Here is a 25,703-nt window from a genome sequence, read left to right as displayed (position 1 = left end):
TGCACAAAATATCTGTCCATAGTGGCCTGTACCTCCCGTTCCTTTATGACATTCCTAAAATGTTTCACAACATCGTCAGTTTAATAGTCACCAGCACCGCTTGCAATAGCTGTGTTAGGGTGATTGTCATCAAAAAAGGTTTGCACTTTAAGCCACATTGCACACATTTCCTTAATCTGTGAAGTAGGCAACTTCTTCAATTTCTCTATCCCCTCCTCCGAAGCAGTTTCTGCAGGTGTGGCCTCTTGCTGTTGAAGATGATCTAGCAGCTCATCAGTGGTTAGTTCTTCATTGTCCTCCTCCACCAACTCTTCCACATCCTCCCCACTAACCTCCAACCCCAAGGACTTCACCAGTGCCACAATGGATTCCTCATCTGGCATTGGCTTCTCAGGGTTAGCCTCAAATACTTCAAAATCCCTTTTGTCTACACATTCTGGCCACAGTTTTTTCCAAGCAGAGTTCAAGGTCCTCTTAGTCTCTCCCTCCCAAGCCGTACCTATCAGGTTTATACAATTGAGGATATTAAAGTGATCCTTCCAAAACTCTTTTAGAGTCAGTTGAGTTTCTGTGGTCACTACAAAGCACTTTTGAAACATAGCTTTTGTGTACAGTTTCTTGAAGTTGGATGACCTGCTGGTCCATGGGCTGCAGGAGAGGAGTGGTATTAGGAGGCAAAAACTTGACCTTAATGAAGCTCATGTCCCCAGAAAGTCGCTCTGACAAGTCTGTAGGATGACCAGGGGCATTGTCTAATACCAGGATGCACTTAAGGTCTAATTTCTTTTCAATTAGGTAATTTTTCACAGTGGGGGCAAATGCATGGTGTAACCAGTCATAGAAAAAGTCCCTAGTGACCCATGCCTTACTGTTTGCCCTCCACAGCACACACAAATTAGCCTTGAGGACATTGTTTTTCCTGAACACTCTGGGAGTTTCAGAGTGATACACTAATAAAGGTTTCACTTTGCAATCACCACTAGCATTGGCACACATCAACAGAGTAAGCCTGTCTTTCATAGGCTTATGTCCTGGGAGGGCCTTTTCCTCCTGAGTAATGTAGGTCCTGCTTGGCATTTTCTTTCAAAACAAGCCTGTTTCGTCGCAATTAAACATTTGTTCAGGTTTCAAGTCTTCACTGTCTATGTAATCCTTGAATTCCTTCACATATTTTTCAGCTGCTTTTTGGTCCGAACTGGCAGCCTCACCATGCCTAATCACACTATGTATGCCACTACGATTCTTAAATCTTTCAAACCAACCTTTGCTGGCCTTAAATTCACTCACATCAGCACTAGTTGCAGGCAATTTCTTTACCAAATCGTCATGCAACTGCCTAGTCTTTTCACAAATGATCGCTTGAGAGATGCTATCTCCTGCTATCTTTTTTTCATTTATCCACACCAATAACAGTCTCTCAACATTTTCTAACACTTGCGGTTGCTGTTTCATAATCTCAGTTGCACCTTTTGCAAGAACAGCTTCCTTGATTGCCGTTCTCCTGGTCACTATAGTAGAGATGGTTGATTGGGGTTTATTATACAACTTAACCAGCTCCGACACATGCACTCCACTTTCGTACTTTGCAGTTATCTCTTTCTTCATTTCAGTAGTCACTAGCACCTTTTTTCTCGAAGGGTTGGCACTAGAAGCTTTCTTGGGGCCCATGGTGACTTATTTTGCAGAAACAAGCACCAAAAACAGTGATAATGTGAAATGTACCAAATGTATCCTTAGATGTGTGCACACTGGCTGGCTTGTAAACACTGGCACACATGGGGCAGTTCAGGCCACACGTGGACACTTCTCGTACGAATTGTATCGAATACAGTGGACCCCCGCATAACGATTACCTCCGAATGTGACCAATTATGTAAGTGTATTTATATAAGTGTGTTTGTATGTGTATGTTTGGGGGTCTGAAATGGACTAATCTACTTCACAATATTTCTTATGGGAACAAATTCGGTCAGTACTGGCACCTGAACATACTTCTGGAGTGAAAAATATCGTTAACCGGGGGTCCACTGTACTGGGTTTTCGATCGGACACCGAGCGAGGCAAAATTTTTGCGATATAATGCATTGAATACCGGATTTATCGAATACCGATGCCATCGAATACCGGGGGTCCACTGTAATTGTATAAATATGTCAACCAATTCACGGCTGCATATTTACTCTGAAACAGCCAAGCAATGGACCATTTCTCCTAGGTTGAGCTCAATTTCAAGGCACTTTTCATCATGAAAGCAATCAAAATCATACCTATTTCTTTAATGTATCTTCCATTCTATCAAATGAGACCAAAAAAACGAGAATACAACCTTAAAAACCATTTGAAATTACCGCTAAGGGGTGGCTAATTGCTGAGAAGTGAACTCCATTATTTATGATTAGATTTCTTTCGTTATTATTATTAATATTATTATTATTAAAAGAGAGTGCAAAAATTATAGGGGGATAAGTCTGCTGAGTATACCTGGTAAAGTGTATGGTAGAGTTATCATTGAAAGAATTAAGAGTAAGACGGAGAATAGGATAGCAGATGAACAAGGAGGCTTTAGGAAAGGTAGGGGGTGTGTGGACCAGGTGTTTACAGTGAAACATACAAGTGAACAGTATTTAGATAAGGTTAAAGAGGTCTTTGTGGCATTTATGGATTTGGAAAAGGCGTATGACAGGGTGGATAGGGGGACAATGTGGCAGATGTTGCAAGTGTATGGTGTAGGAGGTAGGTTACTGAAAGCAGTGAAGAGTTTTTACGAGGATAGGGAGGCTCAAGTTAGTGTATGTAGGAAAGAGGGAAATTATTTCCCAGTAAAAGTAGGCCTTAGACAAGGATGTGTGATGTCACCATGGTTGTTTAATGTATTTATAGATGGGGTTGTAAGAGAAGTAAATGCGAGGGTCTTGACAAGAGGCGTGGAGTTAAAAGATAAAGAATCACACATAAAGTGGGAGTTGTCACAGTTGCTCTTTGCTGATGACACTGTGCTCTTGGGAGATTCTGAAGAGAAGTTGCAGAGATTGGTGGATGAATTTGGTAGGGTGTGCAAAAGAAGAAAATTAAAGGTGAATACAGGAAAGAGTAAGGTTATGAGGATAACAAAAAGATTAGGTGATGAAAGATTGAATATCAGATTGGAGGGAGAGAGTATGGAGGAGGTGAATGTATTCAGATATTTGGGAGTGGACGTGTCAGCGGATGGGTCTATGAAAGATGAGGTGAATCATAGAATTGATGAGGGAAAAAGAGTGAGTGGTGCACTTAGGAGTCTGTGGAGACAAAGAACTTTGTCCTTGGAGGCAAAGAGGGGAATGTATGAGAGTATAGTTTTACCAACGCTCTTATATGGGTGTGAAGCATGGGTGATGAATGTTGCAGCGAGGAGAAGGCTGGAGGCAGTGGAGATGTCATGTCTGAGGGCAATGTGTGGTGTGAATATAATGCAGAGAATTCGTAGTTTGGAAGTTAGGAGGAGGTGCGGGATTACCAAAACTGTTGTCCAGAGGGCTGAGGAAGGGTTGTTGAGGTGGTTCGGACATGTAGAGAGAATGGAGCGAAACAGAATGACTTCAAGAGTGTATCAGTCTGTAGTGGAAGGAAGGCGGGGTAGGGGTCGGCCTAGGAAAGGTTGGAGAGAGGGGGTAAAGGAGGTTTTGTGGGCGAGGGGCTTGGACTTCCAGCAGGCATGCGTGAGCGTGTTTGATAGGAGTGAATGGAGACAAATGGTTTTTAATACTTGACGTGCTGTTGGAGTGTGAGCAAAGTAACATTTATGAAAGGGTTCAGGGAAACCGGCAGGCCGGACTTGAGTCCTGGAGATGGGAAGTACAGTGCCTGCACTCTGAAGGAGGGGTGTTAATGTTGCAGTTTAAAAACTGTAGTGTAAAGCACCCTTCTGGCAAGACAGTGATGGAGTGAATGATGGTGAAAGTTTTTCTTTTTCGGGCCACCCTGCCTTGGTGGGAATCGGCCAGTGTGATAATAAAAAAAAATAATAATAAATATTATTATTATTATCATTATTATTATTATGTAAATAATTTGTAATTTTTATTAACACAAAAAATATAAGATTTACTGTGAATGTCACTTGCTTACACTGAAACAGCCAAGCAGTGGACCATTTCTCCTAGGTTGAGCTCTATTTCAAGGTACTTCTCGTGAAAGCAATCAAAATCATGTCTATTTCTGTAATTTATCTTCCATTCTATCAAATGAGACCAAAAAAACGAGAATACAACCATGAAAACCATTCGAAATTACCACTAAGGTGTGGCTAATTGCTGAGAAGTGAACTCCATTATTTATGCTCATATTTCTTTCATTTTTGGTGTACGTTAAGAAGCATCTTTCCGTCATGCATTGCCCAAGTTTCAATAAGATAGTCCAACAAACAGATGAGATACAATTCCTGAGATCAAGAGCAAGAGCCCCTCACCAGTGTCAAGGAACCTGCCTTGAGGTCTGCTCGCTTGTCGAAATTTTGCTCGCGTATGGAAGCAAAAAATCGACCCATCGACTGCTCGTATTTGGAAAAACTCGCACGTGGACACGCTCGCAAGTAGAGGTTCCACTGTATTTGCATAATATCTGTAGTTACTTTCTTTTTACATATTAAGTTTCATTTTGAATATCAGCATGTTTTCTGTAAAACCCATGTATACTCACCTACATGAGGTTGCTTGGGTTTGAGTTTTAGTTCTTACCCTGCCTCTCAACTTGCCAGAACAAGAAGTGTCTGCACTCTGAGATGGATTGTCATGGTCCTGATGCTCTCAGATAGAATTCAGCTCTGGGTGTGAATTCAATTTAGGTGTGCCTGCTATGTGGTATCCACACTTTTTATAGTACAAAAAAAAAAAAGAAAAGGAAAAGGAAGTTCAATGAAGTTTAAGAATGGATCCTAGAACGAAAAAAATAAGCTATGGTGATGTTCGAGGCTGATAGGAGGAAGAGAAAAGATACGGTAATATATAGGTTATAAAAAGATATGGAAGAATAAATAAAGAACTTTTTAGTTCAGGTATACCTCACATAACACAGGAGTTATATTCCTGAAATTGGTACTTTATGTAATTGTGTACTATGAAATACACATAATGTAGAAAAAATGGTTAGGGTCATGGCACCTCAAAAAAAAAAAAAATCTTTTAAGAGTAAGTTTCATCAAAAATAATGAAAGTTTTTTATAAGATGCATTGTAGATGTCTCTGCTTGTTGCTCTAAAAATGTATGTTATGTACCCAAATCCTAAATACAAACTTACTAAATAAATTTACTTAATATGGCCATGGAATGCTTGTGTCCAGTCTTGCTGTTTGGTAGAGTATACTGTTTATTCCTTCCATAGGGCATGGTACTCCTTCCAGAGAAAACAGAGATGGCTAAAACTACTCTAGTGACAAGAGTTTTACCCTACCTTTAATTTATTGTTTTTTCTTGTTTGTTGATACAGAAGTGTTTGGAGATTGTAGATGGCTGTATGCCATCTGTTTTATCAGCTGACTCAGCTTGTACATTATATCAGATAATACTTTCACATGATTCACTATACATTATTCTCATTCATAATAGTGAAGAATTTTATTCATACCTTAAATTCCTGTTTTTTTGCTTGTTGATAAACAAGTGTTTGGAAATGTTTGTTTGACCAGTAAGTGGTAGGCTCATGATTTATCATCTGACTGCTCATATGTATCAGATAACACACAAATCACTATGCAATTTTCTCATTTATAATAGTAACAAGGATGAATTTTACCATAATTTAACTCTTTTTACTGTCTCTTACATAGATCTGCATTACTGATGCCAGTGTCATTCACGTGGATTTACATTTGAATCAACACCCTAAACTATGCTGTGAGCAGTAAATTTTGGCCTAGACATGAGAGAATTGGTCTGCAGTGAGTGTGCACAGTATAAAAAAACCCTGCCCCATATGCACAATGCAAAAAAGCAGGTTTAAAAGAGCAAATTTGAGGTGTTTTTAAGGATGGTTTTTGTAGTTGTACTGGCTGTTGCTTGGTATCAGCTGATAGAATGGAAGACATACTACTGAAATAGGGAATACAACTTCCCTCACTTGTGATCTTTCTCACCAAAGCATCCTCTTTGTCCTCATCAAGAGTGACCATTTTGATAACATTCAAGCTCCCTGATTGTAACAAGGGTTACACAACCCTTCATGCAAAACACCATATACAGTACATATAATTACCCAGATGGGTAACCATCTTGTTAAACAGTTGCTTATATATTAACTAGCCACCATAACTTGCATCCTTATCATAAAATTCAGTGGATATCCTAATACAGTGGTACCTCAAGTTACGAACTTAATTCGTTCCAGAATGCTGTTCAAGTGCCAATACCGAACGAATTTGTTCCCATAAGGAATAGTGTAAATTAGATTAGTCCATTTCAGACCCCCAAAAATACACTTACAAAAATACACCTACAGAAACACTTACAAAAATACACTTACATAATTGTTCGAGTTGGGAGCTGTTTGAAACTCGAGGTACCGTTGTACGTACATCTCATCAACAAGCAGATTCCTAGCTTCATCATCAGTCACTGATTTTTGGTCAGTATGCACAACGATTGTCTTAAACTCATAACACCGAAGATGTTACTGTTCCTAAGCTACAGCAAAATCTTGCACACCATTACAATGCATAGCAGCTTCCTTACCCCATTTATTATTATAGTAATTGCAGTAATCTAGTAGAACATTTTTAACCCTTTCAGGGTCCCCAGGCCCTCTCCCAAACTTGTTCTCAGGGTCGCCCAAATTTCCAAAAAAAAACAAAAAAATTTTTTTTTATGATAAGATAGAGAATCTTTTCCCGATCATAATGACACCAAAAGTATGAAATTTGATGGAAAACTTACGGAATTATGCTCTCGCGAAGTTAGCGGTCTTGACGATGTTTACGCATCGGTGATTTTGCCCACTTTGAGCCCTATTTTTGGCCAATTCCAGTGTACTAGTTGACAAAAATCATAACTATTTCGTTAGAACTCCACTTTTTTCTATCGAATGAGTACAAGAAACCACCCATTTACCAATTTCAACTATCCAATACAGTGGTCAGAATTTAGCAATTTTGCCAATTTCACACAAATTTCAAAAGGTGCCAATTTCCAAATAGGGTCCAGAATAAACAAGAAAGACATTCCTGGCACTAAAATAACATTTACTTTCTTCGTTAGTCATGTCCCCACGCCCCTCTTACATTCTTTTGCTTTCCACTTTGAATTTTTATTTACAAAAAATAAAAGATTTACTGTTATGCAGACTACTGCATTAGTGTAGAAATGGTATAAATAATATTGGCGCACTTGTGAAAGAATATCAGACTCACCAGTTGATGTGTATTGGACGCTTGGCATGATTTGTTTACTTTTGAACTTTGGTAAAAATCGAACATTTCTGCTACTTTGAGCTCGATTTCAAGGCACTTTTCGTTGTAAAACCAGTCAAAATCATCTCAATTTCTGTAATATGTCTTCCATTCTATGAAATGAAACCAGGAAAACTAGAATGCAACAATAAATACCATATGAAAATACAGTGCAAAGTCGCTGTTTTAATCCAAAAACACAGTCAAAGTTCTTTTTTTCTCATTACGCACTGTGTGCTGCAGGATTTTTTTTTATACTGCGCACACTGACCACATAGACCCATTCTTTCATATGTAGGCCTACCAGCTTTCTCTCATTAGATTTGAGGGAACTAGAATTTAGGCGTACTAGTACGTCAAAAACTCTGGTGTGTAAGCTGTACAAGTATGTCCGAAACCTTAAAAGGTAGAGCACCTGCAACACACCTTCTTTCATACTGTATTATCGTATCCCATCTGTTAGAATGTCTAAGATCTGCAGGTTTAGAACGAAACAAACAGTTTTTTGAAATGATTATTTTACTTAAGCCTTATTCTGGTAGCTGGTGATTTATCACTATTTAGTGAACTATCCTTTCTTTTCTTAGCTGGAAGCAATTTGACATGTTCCTTTGAGGTGAATGAACAATGGCAGTTTTTATGAAGTTCATCAGATGCCTGTTTCTCTCGAGAGTTCAGAGTAGCCTGCATTCTGTTAGGGTCTCATGGTCACTGCTGTATTGTACAGTCAATCACTTTCTTAACTCCTTATTTCATGAATGGTGGGAGTGGTTCAGACCTGCTGCATGTTAAGAGAAGAAACTTACCATAATGAACAACTGCAACAAACATCCATATCTAACTCCTGCATTACAAATAATAAACATTTAAATAAGAAATATGGATGATATAGCACACTGGTTCCCAACCTTTTCACCACCAAGGACCCCTTTTATTTAAATTAATTATCCCATAGACTCCAGGTTTTTGAAAGGTCTGTCTACTCAACCAGCCAATTTTATTAACTAACAAACTTGTTTTCCCAGATTCATCTCTCAGTTGGAAGACATACGTAACTGAGTATGCAATTAAATCAATGGTAGTATTAAAAAACTTGTTTGTTTAAACTTTGTTGACACTATGTTCAGAAATGCAGGTTCATTGGCAGACAGTTTTAAGTGTAGATCAGATTCCACATTCATCCTGTTTCTGTATTTTGATTTTATATAAATCAGCTGGGAGAAAGCCTGCTGACAAATATGTAGTGGGGAATAGCATTAAATATCTCAGTGCTTTGGGTGCCAGTTCTGGGCACTCAGTTTTCACATACAGCCAAAAGTGTGATAAGTTGTACTGAATGAAACTTGACAATTGTTCAGTGGAGGTTTGGGGGTTTGGCATGTTCTATTCAGCTGCTATAAAATATGACCAACAGTTTAAAAAGTGTCTAAAAATTAGACTATTCCTGCCGATTTGGAAACGGCATTGAAATTTTTAAAGTTTATCTTTATAAGCCTGATTGTGAGCAATTACACATTTTACACTGCAGCCTCTTGAAATTTTGAACTTAACTTGTGGACCCCCAGTATTACCTTTGCAGACCCCCAGGGGTCCATGAACCACAGGTTGGGAACTACTGATCTAGCCAGATCATGTCAGATTTACATCATCTTAAACTGATGCACAAGAAATAAAAAACAAGATATAAGACACAGAAGATCTAGATAAATCAAGTCAGCTTTAGGTAGTATATATATTTTTTTTACACAGTGGCCACTTTTCACTGAGTTATGGCCTGAAAAAGATGAGATGCATCTTATATTTTTCTTTTAATTAGCACATCGGCCATTTCCCACTGAGGCAGGGTGACCCAAAAGAAAGATACTCCCCCCCCCCCAAAAAAAAAAAAAAAAAATACGAAAATGATGATGCAAGGGCAACCAAGGTAATTTTGTTCACTGATTCCATTGGAATGTAAAATACATGGGAGTGTGAAATGGATTACTTGCCCATTTGATGCTGGCACTTCATACAAGGAATTAGAGCAGCCCCTCCCTTCCTTCCTTCCTTCCTTGGATCAAATCTTAATACACCTACCATCCGACTTACGACCACTCGACTTACGACCGTGTTTTTTATGCCAAATTTCTGGGAAATAAACAACTATTTGTGTTGTACACAGTGTTTATCCTAAATCTTACAGTATAAAATACAGTACCAACAGCATAAAAAGTAAAGTAAAACATGAAATACCAAAATAAAACAATAAAATAAAGTCATTACAAAAATGTCTTGTTGATATTCAGTAGTAAAGTTCGACTTACGACCATTTCGACTTACGACCGGTTTCTCGGAACCGAACTCGGTCGTAAGTCGGATGGTAGGTGTACTTCCCATCCCTCAAGTGCTGTATGATCCTTATGGCCATGATGTACCTTTGATGAGTTCTGAGAGTTTTACTGCTACCAGAGCCTGGCTTTGGGCCATGCTCATCTGGTGCTGCATATACAGCGGTACCCTGACTTATGAGTGCCCCAACTTATGAGTTTTCCGAAATATGAGCTGTCGCTCAGTCGATTTTTTGCTTAGAGTTCAGAGCCAAAATCCAAGTTACGAGCCAAAAAAATATTGACTGAAAATGATATTTGGCAAGGACCTTAGCCTAAATGGCACAATGAAAGGTGGTTTTGGGACTTGTTACTTATAAAACAATGCTAGTGCAATGTTCTCACTGGAGGTAATCTTTAGTTATTTTACAAAAAAAATAAAGTTGCTAAGTTTTTGATATTTGCAAAATATCTCGCCCTTTACTCCCAAACAAATTCCAAAATGTTTGGAATATTTCCAATATTCCACAAACTAACTGTAGAACAATCATTTTTTTTATGGATCCTGTCAATATTATTGCATTTACTTCAATAATAAATGGTGGGTCTCATGAAATAAGGCAGTAACTTACTTCCAAAATATTCATATATCACTGCACTAGTGATCTAGTGCAGTTAGCCTCTCAAAAACTCCGTTTTCTCTTACCCAGTATCAAAGAGCACGTTATAGGAAGGAGCAGTAATAATTTTATATGCTTGGACTGGTCCTGGACACTCGCCATGTTATGGCCTATTTTATTCATTCTAAAGTACATGTATATATCATGTTTCTATGTTACTTAGTGTTTATTATGTCATATTAGATCAATTCTGATAGATAAATAAGCCGTAGAGTTGATATTAGCATTATATTGAGGTATTTTCTCCTGCCTCTGGGGTGCTTTTTTTGGGGCTGGATTAATGGCATTTCAGTTGATTTCAATAAGGAAAATTGGTTTGATATACAGTGGACCCCCGCATAGCGACTTTAATCCGTGCAAGAGGGCTCATTGTTATGCGAAATGATCGGTATGCGAATGAATTTTCCCCATAAGAAATAATGGAAATCAAATTAATCCGTGCAAGACACCCAAAAGTATGAAAAAAAATTTTTTACCACATGAAATATACATTTTCCTACACACAAAGAGAAGGATACATGCACAATAGTAGAGTAGTACATGCACAATATATATTGTGCATGTACTACTCTACTAAATGAAGAATAAATGACACTTACCTTTATTGAAGATGCAGCAATGACTGATGAGACACTGTGTCCTGGGAGTGCCTTTTCCTCCTGAGTACTGTAGGTCCTATTTGGCATTTTCTTCCAGAACAGGCCTTATCACACTGTGTATGCCACTACGATTCTTAAATCTCTCAAACCAACCTTTGCTGGCTTTAAATTCACCAATATGAGCACTAGTTCCAGGCATTTTTCCCTGTTCACCTGGGTGTTAGTCGACTGGTGTGGGTTGCATCCTGGGAGACAAGATTAAGGACCCCAATGGAAATAAGTTAGACAGTCTTCGATGACACTGACTTTTTTGGGTTATCCTGGGTGGCAAATCCTCTGGGGTTAATTGTTTCTTGGTATTCTCAATAAGCCACACCAACAACGGTGCTACAGCAGCAGCAGCAGCAGCTGACAGTGCTACAGCAGCAGCAGCAGCAGCTGACAGTGCTACAGCAGCAGCAGCAGCTGACAGTGCTACAGCAGCAGCAGACGATGCTACAGCAGCAGCAGACGGTACTACAGCAGCAGCTGACGGTGGTACAGCAGCAGCAGCAGCTGACAGTGCAGCAGCAGCAGCAGCTGACAGTGCAGCAGCAGCAGCAGCAGCAGCTGACAGTGCAGCAGCAGCAGCAGCAGCAGCTGATGGTGGTACAGCAGCAGCAGCAGCTGTACCACCAATAGTAGCAATGGTTGATTGGGGTTTATTATACAACCTGGCCAGCTCGGAGACACGCACTCCATTTTCATACTTATCAATGATCTTTTTCTTCATCTCTATAGTAATTCTCACCCTTATTGCTGTAGGGTTGGCACTAGAAGCTTTCTTGGGGCCCATGGTCACTTATTTTGCAGATAAAATCACCAAAAACACTGTAATAATACGAAATGTTCCGATTGTATGCTTGGATGTTACCGCGGAGGCTGGCTGGTAAACAATGCCACCGGCGGCACATGTGAGGCTGGCTAAGGGCGCACATTGGACACGTCTCGGACGAAGAGCGGTGAGCGGGTTTTTGAGCGGTATGCGAGGCAAAATTTTTGCGATGAAAGCGAGCGGTATGCGGATTGAACGTTATGTGATGCGTACGGTATGCGGGGGTCCACTGTACGAGGAAATTGATTTACGGGCTCAGTCACGGAACGAATTAAACTCGTAAGTCAAGGTACCACTGGAATAATAAATTCCAAGTGCCCATAAGAACATAAGAACATAAGAAAACAGGAACACTGCAGTAGGCCTGTTGGCCCATACTAGGCAGGTCCTTCACAAACCATCCCACTAACAGAATTGTATTTGCCCAACTCAGTTTTCAATGCTTCCCAAGCACTGAAAATTCTATTCACTCCTGCTCAAGTCCCATCCATTCAAATCAAATTGTGTGTGTGGGGAAGTACCCAGGCTGGTGTGTGGGGAAGTACCCTGGGTGGTGTGTGGGCAAGTACCCTGGCTGGTATACATAAGAAAGCAGGAACACTGCAGCAGACCTGTTGGCCCATACTAGGCAGGTCCTTCACAAACCATCCCACTAACAGAATCGTATTTGCCCAACCCAATTTTCAATGTTTCCCAAGCAATAAGCATATTGGCAGTTTGGAGGGATATGTTGTGTATCTTTATACGTATATGCTTCTAAACTGTTGTATTCTGAGCACCTCTGCAAAAACAGTGATAATGTGTGAAAGTGCTGAATGATGATGATAGTATTTTCTTTTTGGGGATTTTCTTTCTTTTTTGGGTCACCCTGCCTCGGTGGGAGACGGCCGACTTGTTGAAAAAAAAAAAAAAAAAAATTCTGTTCACTCATGCGCAAGTCCCACTCAAATCAAATCGTGTGTTTGGGGAAGTACCCTGTCTGGTGTGTGGGGAAGTACCCTGGCTGGTGTGTGGGGAAGTACCCTGGCTGGTGTGTTCTTTCTTGAATTCTATCATGTTTATTGCCTTCTTGACCAAAGGGCTGGCACTAGGAGCTTTCTTTTGGTCCATGGTGGCTTATTTAGCAGTTGCAAGCACTAAAACGAATGGAATATTACAAAATGTATGAATGCATGGGATTGTGCTCATTGGCTGATAAACAATGACACACTGATTGTAAATGGTGTGTTGGGCTGCTCGGATGCGTTCGGGACGAATGACTATTACCGAGCTAAATGACGATCACCAAGCCATTTTGACGAAAAAACATTACTATGTATTTCCAAATATTACGAAATCCGACAACTACAAAATCCAGGTGTCCACTCTATATGTAGTTTCTGAAATCCCATTGTAATTTATTGTATATATGCAGGAGACAGTATAAAGATAGATTACTGTATTCCTATTTTCATATATATTCTTTCTATTAAGATTCTCTTTGTTAGGATAGAATACCTCATGGGACTCTTAAAGTATAATATTCAAAGTCTTGATTATGTATTTAGTGTCCAAAGTGTAATCAGATGAACTGCTATAAAAAAGTTAATGCAAACTGGATTCATCTCATTTACTAAAATGTTTTTCGTCTTGAAAAAATGTTGGGGGGGCCTCAGTATTTTATCAAATGGTTTTTCCATATATAATATGAAAATGATTCATGGATACAATATGCTACCTCTGCTTCCAAATGTGTGAAAAGGAATACAAGCTACTCTGAGATACATTTACAAGCCAAATACAAAATTATAAAGGCAAGACTAGGTGCAGACGAAAAGTTAATGGGCAGATTCCTTTTTAAAAAGCAAATTAAAATTCATGATGAATGGCAAAATTCTAAATAAAATTGAAACAGAAATTCTGCAACATAAATTTAAAGGGTAAGTTTACCATGTAAGTTTGATATGTGAGCAAAAAAATTGTACAGCACTAAAAATGACAAAATTCAAGCCAGTTAAGTAGACTTTCTATAAAGAGAAGAGCCATACAAAATTATCGATATTATTGTTATCCAATGGTGTAAATGTTATATAGGTCTTTACAACAAAATTGTTTAACATTTAACAATTAGGCAATAACAAACAAAATCTCTATTGCTAAGGAGATATGACTGACACACAAAGATTTTGTGAGTATTTAAGTTTTTAGAAAGTAGAGAAGAAAAGTAAAATTTTTATAGATTTTGTGTGACCTGGAGAACTCGTCAGCTTCTTTTCTATCTTCAATGTCTGACATGGTGTTATTTCCTTTTTGCCCAAAGCTTTGTCTGCTACATGGTAATGAAACAAACTGAGTGCATTGGCCTGGCAAAGCATGCTGAGCTCCTAAATTGTTTTAATGTGCTTAATTTTAGTGCTTCAGACTAAATACACATATCGAAAACAAAATACAGCACACTGCATTCAAAATATGCAGTATAAAAATAATTCATAGATCAATATAATGAGCAATTCATCATACATCCATAGATGACTGTAATAAATAATTTAAGGGTTAATGACTTTTTCAGCTGCAGATAATTACTGCACAGTACCTATATACTAAAATGTCTTGTGGAATCGTAAGAATTTTGCCTTTGAGGAAGGCTTTTAATTTTTCTTTAAAATTTCACTGTCCCTAGTTGTGGCTTTAGCATACTCCTGGGAGGCATGTTTTAGACTGCATTAGGGGATTCAGTGCTGTATAGCCCTTGTGGCTTAGCGCTTCTTTTTGATTATAATAATAATAATAGGGGATTCAGTTATTACCTAACTATAACTGAGAAAACAATGTGGCTGGCTGCTCTGTATATTTCAGTGAAGCCAAAATTACAATTTGCAATCAGATATTCAAGTGATACACCAGCTGTCTCCCACCAAAGCCGGGTGACTCAAATGAAGTAAACTTTCAACAAACCTGCCTTATCCCACTTAGGCAGCATGGCCCAGAATACTCCCTTTTTTTGTCGCCTCTTACGACACGCATGGCTTACGGACGAAAAATTCTGTTCCACTTCCCCATGGAGATAAGCAGAAATAAGCAAGAGCAAGATCTAGTAAGAAGATATAAGAAAACCCAAAGGGGTATGTATATATATATGCTTGTACATTCATGTGTAGTGTGACCTAAATGTAAGTAGAGGTAGCAAGACATACCTGAAATACAAAAAAATAAGCATTCACCATTATTCATTCAGTAGCTCTCTTGCCAAAAGTATGCAGACATCACAATTCAAGTGACCCTCTGAGCTACAACACTGTATAACCCTTGCAGTTCAGCGCTTCTTTTTTATTATAATATTATCCGAGCTACAACATACTCACTCATCTTTCATAGTGCAGGCACTTTACTGTACTTGCATCATATGATTAACACCTGCATGAACCAGTTTTGTTCCCCAATAAATAAGCTAATAATACCACCACCTCCAGGACGAGTCCAGCATTGGTTTTCCTGAATCCTTTCATAAGTGTTACCCTGCTCACACTCCAACAGCACGTCAAGTTAGATATACATATCAAATTGTTTCTTTTGGCAGATTCAGCACCAGTACTGCCTGACAGATGAAAAAGGTCCAGCTCATAAAAAGACTTTTACAGTAACCTTAAGGCTTGGAGAGAGTGAAGAGTACACTGCCTCAGGTCCTAGTATCAAGAAAGCTCAACACTCAGCTGCTGCCATAGCTCTTGAAAAAACACAGTTTAAACATCCTCCACCAAAAACACAAAGGCAGAATAAACAGAGTAAGTATGTCTACCTATTTATCTATTTTGTGTCCACTTGGGAAGCCTTTTTTGGTATTTTTCATCATATTTTCCACAAAAAGAAACCTTTGAGGAGATGTAGAGATCTCAGAGATATTAGAGATGTAAAAAAAAAAAAAAAAAGTCTTCAGAAAGTTCCTGATTTTCCAGGTCATTTTGGTTCATTGGATTTCAGTGTAGAAGCTTGGTGGCTCTTGTTTTGATAAGGGAAGCTGCTGTGGGGAAAGGAAGACAGTACAAAGAAAGAACTGATGCAAGGTTTAAAACATAATAGCATAAATAATTGTAAAGAGGGAAATCTACTGACTTTGGATTATAATACATTTATAATGGTGTGTCTTTTAGTAAGGAATGGAAAGATTGAAAACTGATAAAAGCAAAAATACTTTTCAGACAGTGATCATTGTAATCATGATGAAATGTTAAATTTTATCCTGATGAATGAGTTTTGATTATCTACTACTCTGGCATCGTATAATAGTACATATTTGTTTTGTTGCAGCTAAACTGACCCCCACAGTAGAACTTAATGCTCTTGCAATGAAGCGAGGTGAAGCTGCCATTTACACTTTCATGGAGACCCCTCGTCCTCCTAACCCCTACTTTAATATGCCTCCAAATATTCGAGCCATGTACAACCAGGTTAGTATTGCCTAAATACAAAATTACGACAATTAAGAAAATTTGAGATAAATAATGGTGTGTAAAAAAAATCTGTTGATACCCTTAGGACGATGTACTGCACTTAAAGCATTAGCTCAATACTTGGTGAAAGCATTCTGTAATAGGTTGGTGGAAAAGCATATAATAATTTCTAACCATTTTGGTCATTCCTCTTTTTATGTTCAAAATGCATTTGATGGATTTGCCATGCTCAAATCTGTTTTCATTGTCTTCATGCTTTTATATGAATGCCAGTATTAAGCAGATTAGAGAAAGCGCACAGACATACGGTTGAAATGTCCTTCCAAACTGCAGCACCTGGTATGTTTTATAATGAAACAAAGATTAAGATAATTTGGGCATTGAGAGAGGATGGAGCATAGTTGGATGACCGAGATTGTGTATAAATGCAGATTGGAAGGAAAGAGGGATAGGGGTCATCCCAGAAAGGTGTAGAGGGTCTGAATGAAGTGAAAGGGGCTTTAGCATCCAGTGGGAATGTGCAAGCATGTTAGATTGAAGTGAGTGAAGAAAAGTGGTTTTAAGGATGTGACTTGCTGGTGAACTTTGAACATTGTAATGTATATGCAGGGACTCCAAGTCTTGAGTCCAGAAGTTGGGAAGTACAGTTCCTGCACTCTGAAAGAGGGGTGAGGGTGTTATAGTTAAGAGAGTCATTTCAGTTTTTATGTCTGCACACTTCTTGCAAGATAGCTATTGGATGAATGATAGTAAATGTTGAGTTTTCTTTTTTTAGTCATCTTACTCTGATGGGAAATTGCCATTGTAATAGAAAAATTGAAGCACAGGTACACCACTGATTTTCTGAGAATTGATGACTCGACACCTTTTTTATTCTGGACAAAATTACGAGGGCACTTGAAATTCCTGTGATCACCATACTAGTTTACTGGGCGGTCAAAGATGGTATTGTGTTAGTGCTTATTCACTTAGTGCTTATACTTCAGTTCTTGGTAGTGATCACTTGATTTTGTGTAATTCTTAGCTTATTTTGCTTACATTTAACCCTGATTGTGGCTTCTGAACAAGATGCATGTGCCAGTACTGTAGCTGAAAAACTTACTATTGATAAGGACTAGAACAGTGTACCTTTGTGTTGGAACAAAAGCTGATAAATCTTTATTTGAAGCACGAAATAAGAGATAATAAATTTTTATTTGAAGCCTGAAAAATTACATAGGGAAAGCTCAGAGTACATGAAACAGCTTTGCTTGGATGAAATGTTTAGAAAGCTAGCACTGTAGTTCCAGTATAATTAAAAAATTTGCAACTTAGGGAATGGTGGTACTACAGTATAATGGTGTTTCAGAGACATAGGAGATATATATGTAGTGGGTCAGAGGTGTATTGTTGAATTTTTATTAGGTGACCTCTGTTGGCAAGGCTGTGGAACCACATTTGCCGGAAAACCGGTGGTGTATTTCTAAGAAATATACTGTATGTGAATATACAGTATATCCTTGGAATTCTCAATGAAGCATATGGAACTTGAATTAAAGATCTATCACATGCTGCATATTTGCTCTTGGGCATTTTTCAGACTGAAGCACAGTTCAAGAATCAGAAAGTTAAAAGATGTAGAATGGTCCCTTGAGTTATGATATTAATCCACTCCAGAAAATGTTTCCTACCTTAGAACTACTGAAACTCAAACCCCAAAATACATACATGGTTTTATGGTAAATCATTTCAAGATGCCAGAAGTGCAAATTTTAATGTACCTTGGACTATCTCGTTCACAGATATAATTTACACGCACTTAATCTCCCTTCATCTGCTTCTCTCTTATCCAAATAACAACAATCTTTCCATCTATAATTTTTCTGCCTTTTTTTGCTAGCTAAGATTTGTCACCCACTTTAATAGTGTCTTTTTGCTTGATAATAGTAGAGATGTTGATTGTGGAAAACCATACTCATGCACCAATGCACTAACACAAGCTACTACATCACATTTTTTTCACAATTTCTTGTTTGATATTCAGAGAAATTGCCTATTTACTAGTACACTTTAGGGGCCAAATGTATATCGTATCTCTGATTTTTCAGCACAACTCAAAACTAAATTCCTTTATGAGGGCAAATTGTAACTCAAAATTATCATAATTCAAGACTTTCATAACTCAAGAGACCACTGTACTGTATACACTTGTCCACAAATGAGATGAACATGCTGCTTTTAAAAAAAATTATGCAAAAAGCTAGTCTGTGAACAAGTATTAGTCTGTATTTGTAGTAATTTTTTGCTTTATGTTAATGATAAACTACCTTTTTTTAACACTCCTGCTGTCTCCCACTGAGGTAGAATGACCTGGCAAAGAATAAACACTTGCACTGTCAGTCATTCAATCACGAGTTGCCAGAGGGATGCCATCATCACAGTTCAGATGACCCTTCAAACCATAGCTCTCCTTCAGAGTTCAGGCACTACTTCCCACCTAAGTCTGGTTTCCTGAATCCCTTAGTAAATGTCACCCTGCTCACACTCCAGCAGCACATCAAATCATGAAAATTGCTTGTCTCTATTCACTCCTAACCCCTAACACACAAGCCTGTTACAAATCCAGGTCCCTAACAATTAGAACCTCTTTTACCTCCTCCCTCCAGTCTTTCCTAGGACAACCTCTTCCTTTCCTACCATCTACCCTCCTGGTCACCCTATTTTTCTCCATTCTCTCTCAATGTTCAGACCACCTCAAGAACTCCTCAGCTCTCTGAATAATACTTTTGGTAACGGCACCCCTCCTAATCTCTACACTCTGAATTTTCCGCATAATATTTACACCTTGCATTGCCTTCAAACACATCTCCTGCCACTGGCTTTCTTCTCACTGCAACATGCAAAACCCATGCTTCACACCCATACAAGTGTTGGTACCACTATACTCCTGGTACATTTTTCTTTGGACAAAGTTCTTTGTCTCCATAGATGCCTCAATTCATCACCCACCTGTTTACCTTCATTAATTCTATGATTCACCTCAGCTGTCATAGAATCATCCACCAACAAGTCCACTCCCAAATATCTGAATACATTTACTTTCTTCATGCTCCCTCCCACCAGTCTAATTTAATCTCTCATTGCCTATATTTTTTGATAGTCTCATCACCTTGCCGTTTCCCAGGTATATGTTTAATTAACTTCATTTACATGCCCTCCCAATTTCATTTGCCAATTTTTGCAACTTCTCTGAATCTCCAAAAAATAAGCGTGTTCAGCAAAAAGCAATCATGACAATTCCATATCCGTAACAGATACACCATCTTCCAATCCCACACCTCTCCTTAACACCCTAGAGTTCACTGCTTTACAGTCCCATCTATAATATGTTAAACAACCATGGTGACATCACACATCCCTGTCTATGGTCTATTCTTACTGGAAAGTAATTGCCTTCTCTCTTACTCTTGTATCAGAGTATAAGACAAATTCCAACCACGCAATAGAGCAAAAAACTAATGTGGAGGATCTGGGAGTGATAATGTCAGAGGATTTCACTTTCAAAGATCACAATAATGTATCTACCATATGTGCTAAGAAAATGATAGGATGGATAATGAGAACCTTCAAAACTAGGTGTGCCAAGCCCATGATGATTCTCTTCAAATTGCTTGTTCACTCTAGGCTGGAATATTGATGTACACTAACAGCACCTTTCAAGGCACATGAAATTGCTGACTTGGAGAATGTACAGAGAACTTTCATGGCACATATAAATATGATAAAGCACCTAAATTATTGGGAATGGTTGAAGTCCCTTGATTTGTATTCCCTGGAATGCAGCAAGAGAAATACCTGATAATATACACTTGAAAAATCCTAGAGGGACTAGTCAGTTTGTGTGTGGCCAGCAGTAACAACCTGGTTGAGCAGGCACTGACCCACCACGAGTCCTGATCACTGACCATGCCGCAGGGGTGTTGACCCCCAAAACCCTCTCCAGGTGTACTTCAGGTATACCCTAACCTGTGCCTTGCTATCCAAATTAGAGCTCTTAACTGCTTCAAGTAACCTACCACCTGTTCCATACATTTGCAACTTCTGCCACATTGCTTCTCTATCCACCCTATTGTGTGCCTTTTCTAAATCCATTAATGGAATGAAAAGTTCCTTACCATTATCTAATATTGTTTATTATGTACAGTAATTTCCCACATATACAGCAGGTTAGGTTCCAGGCTACTACTGGAAAGTAGACATCGCCGGAGAGCAGAACGCCATTTTTTTCCACTTATAAATGCATATAAATGCCAGTCAACAAGTTTTCACTAACTTATATTAAGTTAGTAATAGAACTAGGCATTAACCCATTAACTGTCCAAATGTAGATCTATGTTCGCTCACATAGCGCTCCGAACATAGATCTACGTTTTTTATATGCTTTCTTATGGAGAAAATCAAGATCGGAGCGCTATGAGCGAAATCGTAGATCTACGTTTGGGCAGTTAATGGGTTAAAAAGCACAATAAAAAGTAAAATACATAAGATTACATTCATTACTTACCTTAAAATATTTGTAGTTTTAATCCTTTCAGGGTCCGTGCCGTAGATCGGCTTTACGTTCAGGGTCCAAACCGTAGATCTACGCCATGAGCTCAGCTCACTCTGATAAGTTGTGAGTGCTAAATTTGGGCCTAGATATGAGAGAATACATCTATGTGGTATGTGTGCATCACATAAAACAAATCCTGCAGCACACAGTGTATAATGAGAGAAAAAACTGAGACCGTGAATTTTTATTAAAACAGCAACTTTGCAGTGTTTTTTCGTATGTTTTTTATAGTTGTATTTGCGATTTCTTGGTCTCATTTGATAGAACGGAAGACATATTACAGAAATAGAGATGATTTTGATTGGTTTTAGCACTGGAAATGGCTTGAAATTGAGCTCAAAGTAGTGGAAATGTTAAATTTTTGCCAATGTTCAAGAGTAAACAAACGACGTCACACGTCTAATGCACGCCAGCTGGTGGGTCTGATATAAATTCACAAATGTGGTGATGATATTTATACACTTATTACAATACTGCATAACAGTAAATCTTCTGTTTTTTGGTTTGAATAAAAATTCATTATGTGAATAAAAAATCAAAATGAAATTCATTTGTAAAGCCTCAAAACATAACTAATGAACAGAGGAAATGTTAGTTCAGTGCCAGGAATACCTGCATTGTTTATTCTGGACCCTATTTTGAAATTGGAATATTTTGAACTTTGTGTTAAATTGGCCAAATTACCGATTTCCGATCACTTTATTTTGTAGTTGAAACAGTTGACTTCGCGATTTCTTGTGCTCAGTCGATAGAATAGAAGCAATACTAGTGAAATAGCTAAGAATTTGGTCGACTGGAATAATGTACGTAATTGGCCTAAAATGGGAGTCAAAGTCGGCAAAATCGCCGATTCGTAAATATCGCTGACACATCAAAATTCGCGAGAGCATAATTTCGTCAATTTTCCATCAAATTTCATACGTTTTGTTTTATTATCTTCAGAAAACGATTCTCTACCATTTCATAAGAAAAAAATAACAATTTTTTTTTTTTTAAATTCTTGGACTTCGAAATTTGGCCTCTGGACCCTGAAAGGGTTAATGTAGGGCAAGAGGTGAGTAGTACTTATTTGTAGGAAGTCAGGTGTAGGTAGCTGGTAGATGTAGCTATGTAGACTGCCTGGCTACATAGCTGCACCTACATAGCTACATGATACTTAATGCAGCCCAGTGCCATATTATTACCATTGACATACCTTGTTCACTAAGTTTAATTGTTTCTAACAACTACCTTTTGATGCCATCGTAAACAAAGGGAGGTAAAGAATAATTCATACCGAGAATTGTAAACAAAAGTGTTGTGTGTTAAGGGTAGTGACTGGGCCAAACGCAGATTCATACACGTTTTCTCTGGTGCTAGACCAGAGAAAACATAATGTATTCCCTCCTCTCAACTACCATACCTCCATAGCATATTAACATAGAATGTTTACATGCTATGTAACACGTTTCTTGTATAGTTTTGGAGAAAATATCATAGATGGATTAATGAAAATGTCTATACAGTGGTCCCTCATTTATCGTCGTTAATCCGTTCCTGGAAGTGCGACGCTTATCGAAATAGACGTTTTTCGAATCAATTTTCCCCATAAGAAATAATGTAAATACAATTAATCCGTTCCTAACACCCAGAAGTATTAAAACAAAAAATGTTTTACATGAAATATAGATGTAGTACATAAACAATACAATGGGACATGATGAATGAAACATTAACAGCATAACAGTTACCTTTATTGGCGATTCTTCTTAGTGTATGGAAGACTGGAGGAGGAGAGAGATTGGATTAGTTACTGTTTGGAAGGGGAATCCCCTTCCATCAACACCTCAGGTACCAAGTCCTTTTCTGGGGTTACATACTTCTCTTCTCTGGTTCTTAATGCCACTAGAACCAGTTTGAGAGTCACTGGAGTCCTGTCTTGCAAAAAAAGTGTCCAGAGAGCTCTGTTTCTGGCGTCTCTTTAAAACTTCCCTAAAATGGGCCAAGACTCTGTCACTGTACAAGTTTCCGATATGGCTTACAACATCCTTTTCAGGGTGATGTTTCTCTATGAATCTTTCCATCCTACCCCACATTTCAAAAATCTCCTTAATTTCTGAAGAAGGCACCTTCTTCCATCTCTCTTCCTCCTCCTCTGCAGCAAGATTCTGAGCTGCAATCTGTTGGTGTTCCTGCTGAAGCTCTTGCAGCTCCTCAGTGGTTAGCTCTTCGTTGTGGTCCTCCACCAACTCTTCCACATCCTCCAAACTCACATCCAAACCAATGGAACTCCCCAATGCCACAGTAGATTTCACAACTGACATAGGCTCATCAGGGTCAGCCACAAACCCTTCAAAATCCCTCTTGTGGACACAGTCTGGCCACAATTTTCTACAAGCAACAACAGCTTCCTTGATTTCCTTTTTCTTTGCCACAATGGAAGATATGGTTGTATGGGGTTTGTTATACATCCTGGCCAGTTCGGCCACACATACACCACTTTCATATTGTTCAGTGATGCTTTTCTTAAATTCAATCGTATTTCTCACCTTCTTTACCAAAGGCTTGGCACTAGGAGCTTTCTTTGGAGCCATGGTAGCTTATTTAGCACTTGCAAGCACTAAAATGAATGGAATATTATGAAATATTTCGTAGGAACAAGTGAGTAGGTAGTAGGTTGGTAGACAGCAACCACCCAGGGAAGTACTACCATCCTGCCAGATGACTGTGAAACAAAAACCTGTAACTGTTTTGCATGATGGTAGGATTGCTGGTTTCTTTTTCTGTCTCATAAACACGCTAGATAACAGGGATATCTTGCTACTCCTACTTACACTTTGGTCACACTTCACAGACACGCACATGCATATATATATACATACATCTAGGTTTTTCTCCTTTTTCTAAATAGCTCTTGTTCTTCTTTATTTCTTCTATTGTGCATGGGGAAGTGGAAAAGAATCTTTCCTCCGTAAGCCATGCGTGTCGTATGAGGCGACTAAAATGCCGGGAGCAATGGGCTAGTAACCCCTTCTCCTGTAGACATTTACTAAAAAAGAGAAGAAGAAAAACTTTATAAAACTGGGATGCTTAAATGTGCGTGGATGTAGTGCGGATGACAAGAAACAGATGATTGCTGATGTTATGAATGAAAAGAAGTTGGATGTCCTGGCCCTAAGCGAAACAAAGCTGAAGGGGGTAGGAGAGTTTCAGTGGGGGGAAATAAATGGGATTAAATCTGGAGTATCTGAGAGAGTTAGAGCAAAGGAAGGGGTAGCAGTAATGTTAAATGATCAGTTATGGAAGGAGAAAAGAGAATATGAATGTGTAAATTCAAGAATTATGTGGATTAAAGTAAAGGTTGGATGCGAGAAGTGGGTCATAATAAGCGTGTATGCACCTGGAGAAGAGAGGAATGCAGAGGAGAGAGAGAGATTTTGGGAGATGTTAAGTGAATGTATAGGAGCCTTTGAACCAAGTGAGAGAGTAATTGTGGTAGGGGACCTGAATGCTAAAGTAGGAGAAACTTTTAGAGAGGGTGTGGTAGGTAAGTTTGGGGTGCCAGGTGTAAATGATAATGGGAGCCCTTTGATTGAACTTTGTATAGAAAGGGGTTTAGTTATAGGTAATACATATTTTAAGAAAAAGAGGATAAATAAGTATACAAGATATGATGTAGGGCGAAATGACAGTAGTTTGTTGGATTATGTATTGGTAGATAAAAGACTGTTGAGTAGACTTCAGGATGTACATGTTTATAGAGGGGCCACAGATATATCAGATCACTTTCTAGTTGTAGCTACACTGAGAGTAAAAGGTAGATGGGATACAAGGAGAATAGAAGCATCAGGGAAGAGAGAGGTGAAGGTTTATAAACTAAAAGAGGAGGCAGTTAGGGTAAGATATAAACAGCTATTGGAGGATAGATGGGCTAATGAGAGCATAGGCAATGGGGTCGAAGAGGTATGGGGTAGGTTTAAAAATGTAGTGTTAGAGTGTTCAGCAGAAGTTTGTGGTTACAGGAAAGTGGGTGCAGGAGGGAAGAGGAGCGATTGGTGGAATGATGATGTAAAGAGAGTAGTAAGGGAGAAAAAGTTAGCATATGAGAAGTTTTTACAAAGTAGAAGTGATGCAAGGAGGGAAGAGTATATGGAGAAAAAGAGAGAGGTTGAGAGAGTGGTGAAGCAATGTAAAAAGAGAGCAAATGAGAGAGTGGGTGAGATGTTATCAACAAATTTTGTTGAAAATAAGAAAAAGTTTTGGAGTGAGATTAACAAGTTAAGAAAGCCTAGAGAACAAATGGATTTGTTAGTTAAAAATAGGAGAGGAGAGTTATTAAATGGAGAGTTAGAGGTATTGGGAAGATGGAGGGAATATTTTGAGGAATTGTTAAATGTTGATGAAGATAGGGAAGCTGTGATTTCGTGTATAGGGCAAGGAGGAATAACAAGCCGGACTTGAGTCCTGGAGATGGGAAGTACAGTGCCTGCACTCTGAAGGAGGGGTGTTAATGTTGCAGTTTAAAAACTGTAGTGTAAAGCACCCTTCTGGCAAGACAGTGATGGAGTGAATGATGGTGAAAGTTTTTCTTTTTCGGGCCACCCTGCCTTGGTGGGAATCAGCCAGTGTGATAATAAAAATAATAAATAATAAGTGAGGGGACCGTCTCTCACTGGTAAACAATGGCACACTGGCTGGGAAGGGAGGCCAAGGCGGCTCAGAGCCGTGAGTACGCATCCAGGATGAACGACGATTAGCGAGTCAACCGACCATTTGCGAGCCAATGTTTGGACGAAAATAACGCGACGATTTCCGAAAAGGATGACTAT

The 25,703-nt window shown here is 38.7% G+C and overlaps 1 protein-coding gene across 3 annotated transcripts in view; it reads left to right on the top strand.

Annotated features, from left to right (window-relative positions):
- stau (double-stranded RNA-binding protein Staufen) overlaps nt 1-25,703 on the top strand; it is a 326,000-nt gene that overhangs the window by 121,531 nt on the left and 178,766 nt on the right. For all 3 annotated transcript variants that reach the window (XM_070095188.1, XM_070095180.1, XM_070095173.1), the window contains 2 exons: nt 15,434-15,638; nt 16,162-16,301. In XM_070095188.1, coding sequence (XP_069951289.1) covers nt 15,434-15,638; nt 16,162-16,301 — 345 coding nt within the window. The remainder of the gene's footprint in view (nt 1-15,433; nt 15,639-16,161; nt 16,302-25,703) is intronic.

Source organism: Cherax quadricarinatus, chromosome 4, assembly GCF_038502225.1.
Source record: "Cherax quadricarinatus isolate ZL_2023a chromosome 4, ASM3850222v1, whole genome shotgun sequence".
Classification (NCBI taxonomy): Eukaryota; Metazoa; Arthropoda; class Malacostraca; order Decapoda; family Parastacidae; genus Cherax; species Cherax quadricarinatus.
This window is presented reverse-complemented; position numbering and strand designations above follow the sequence as displayed.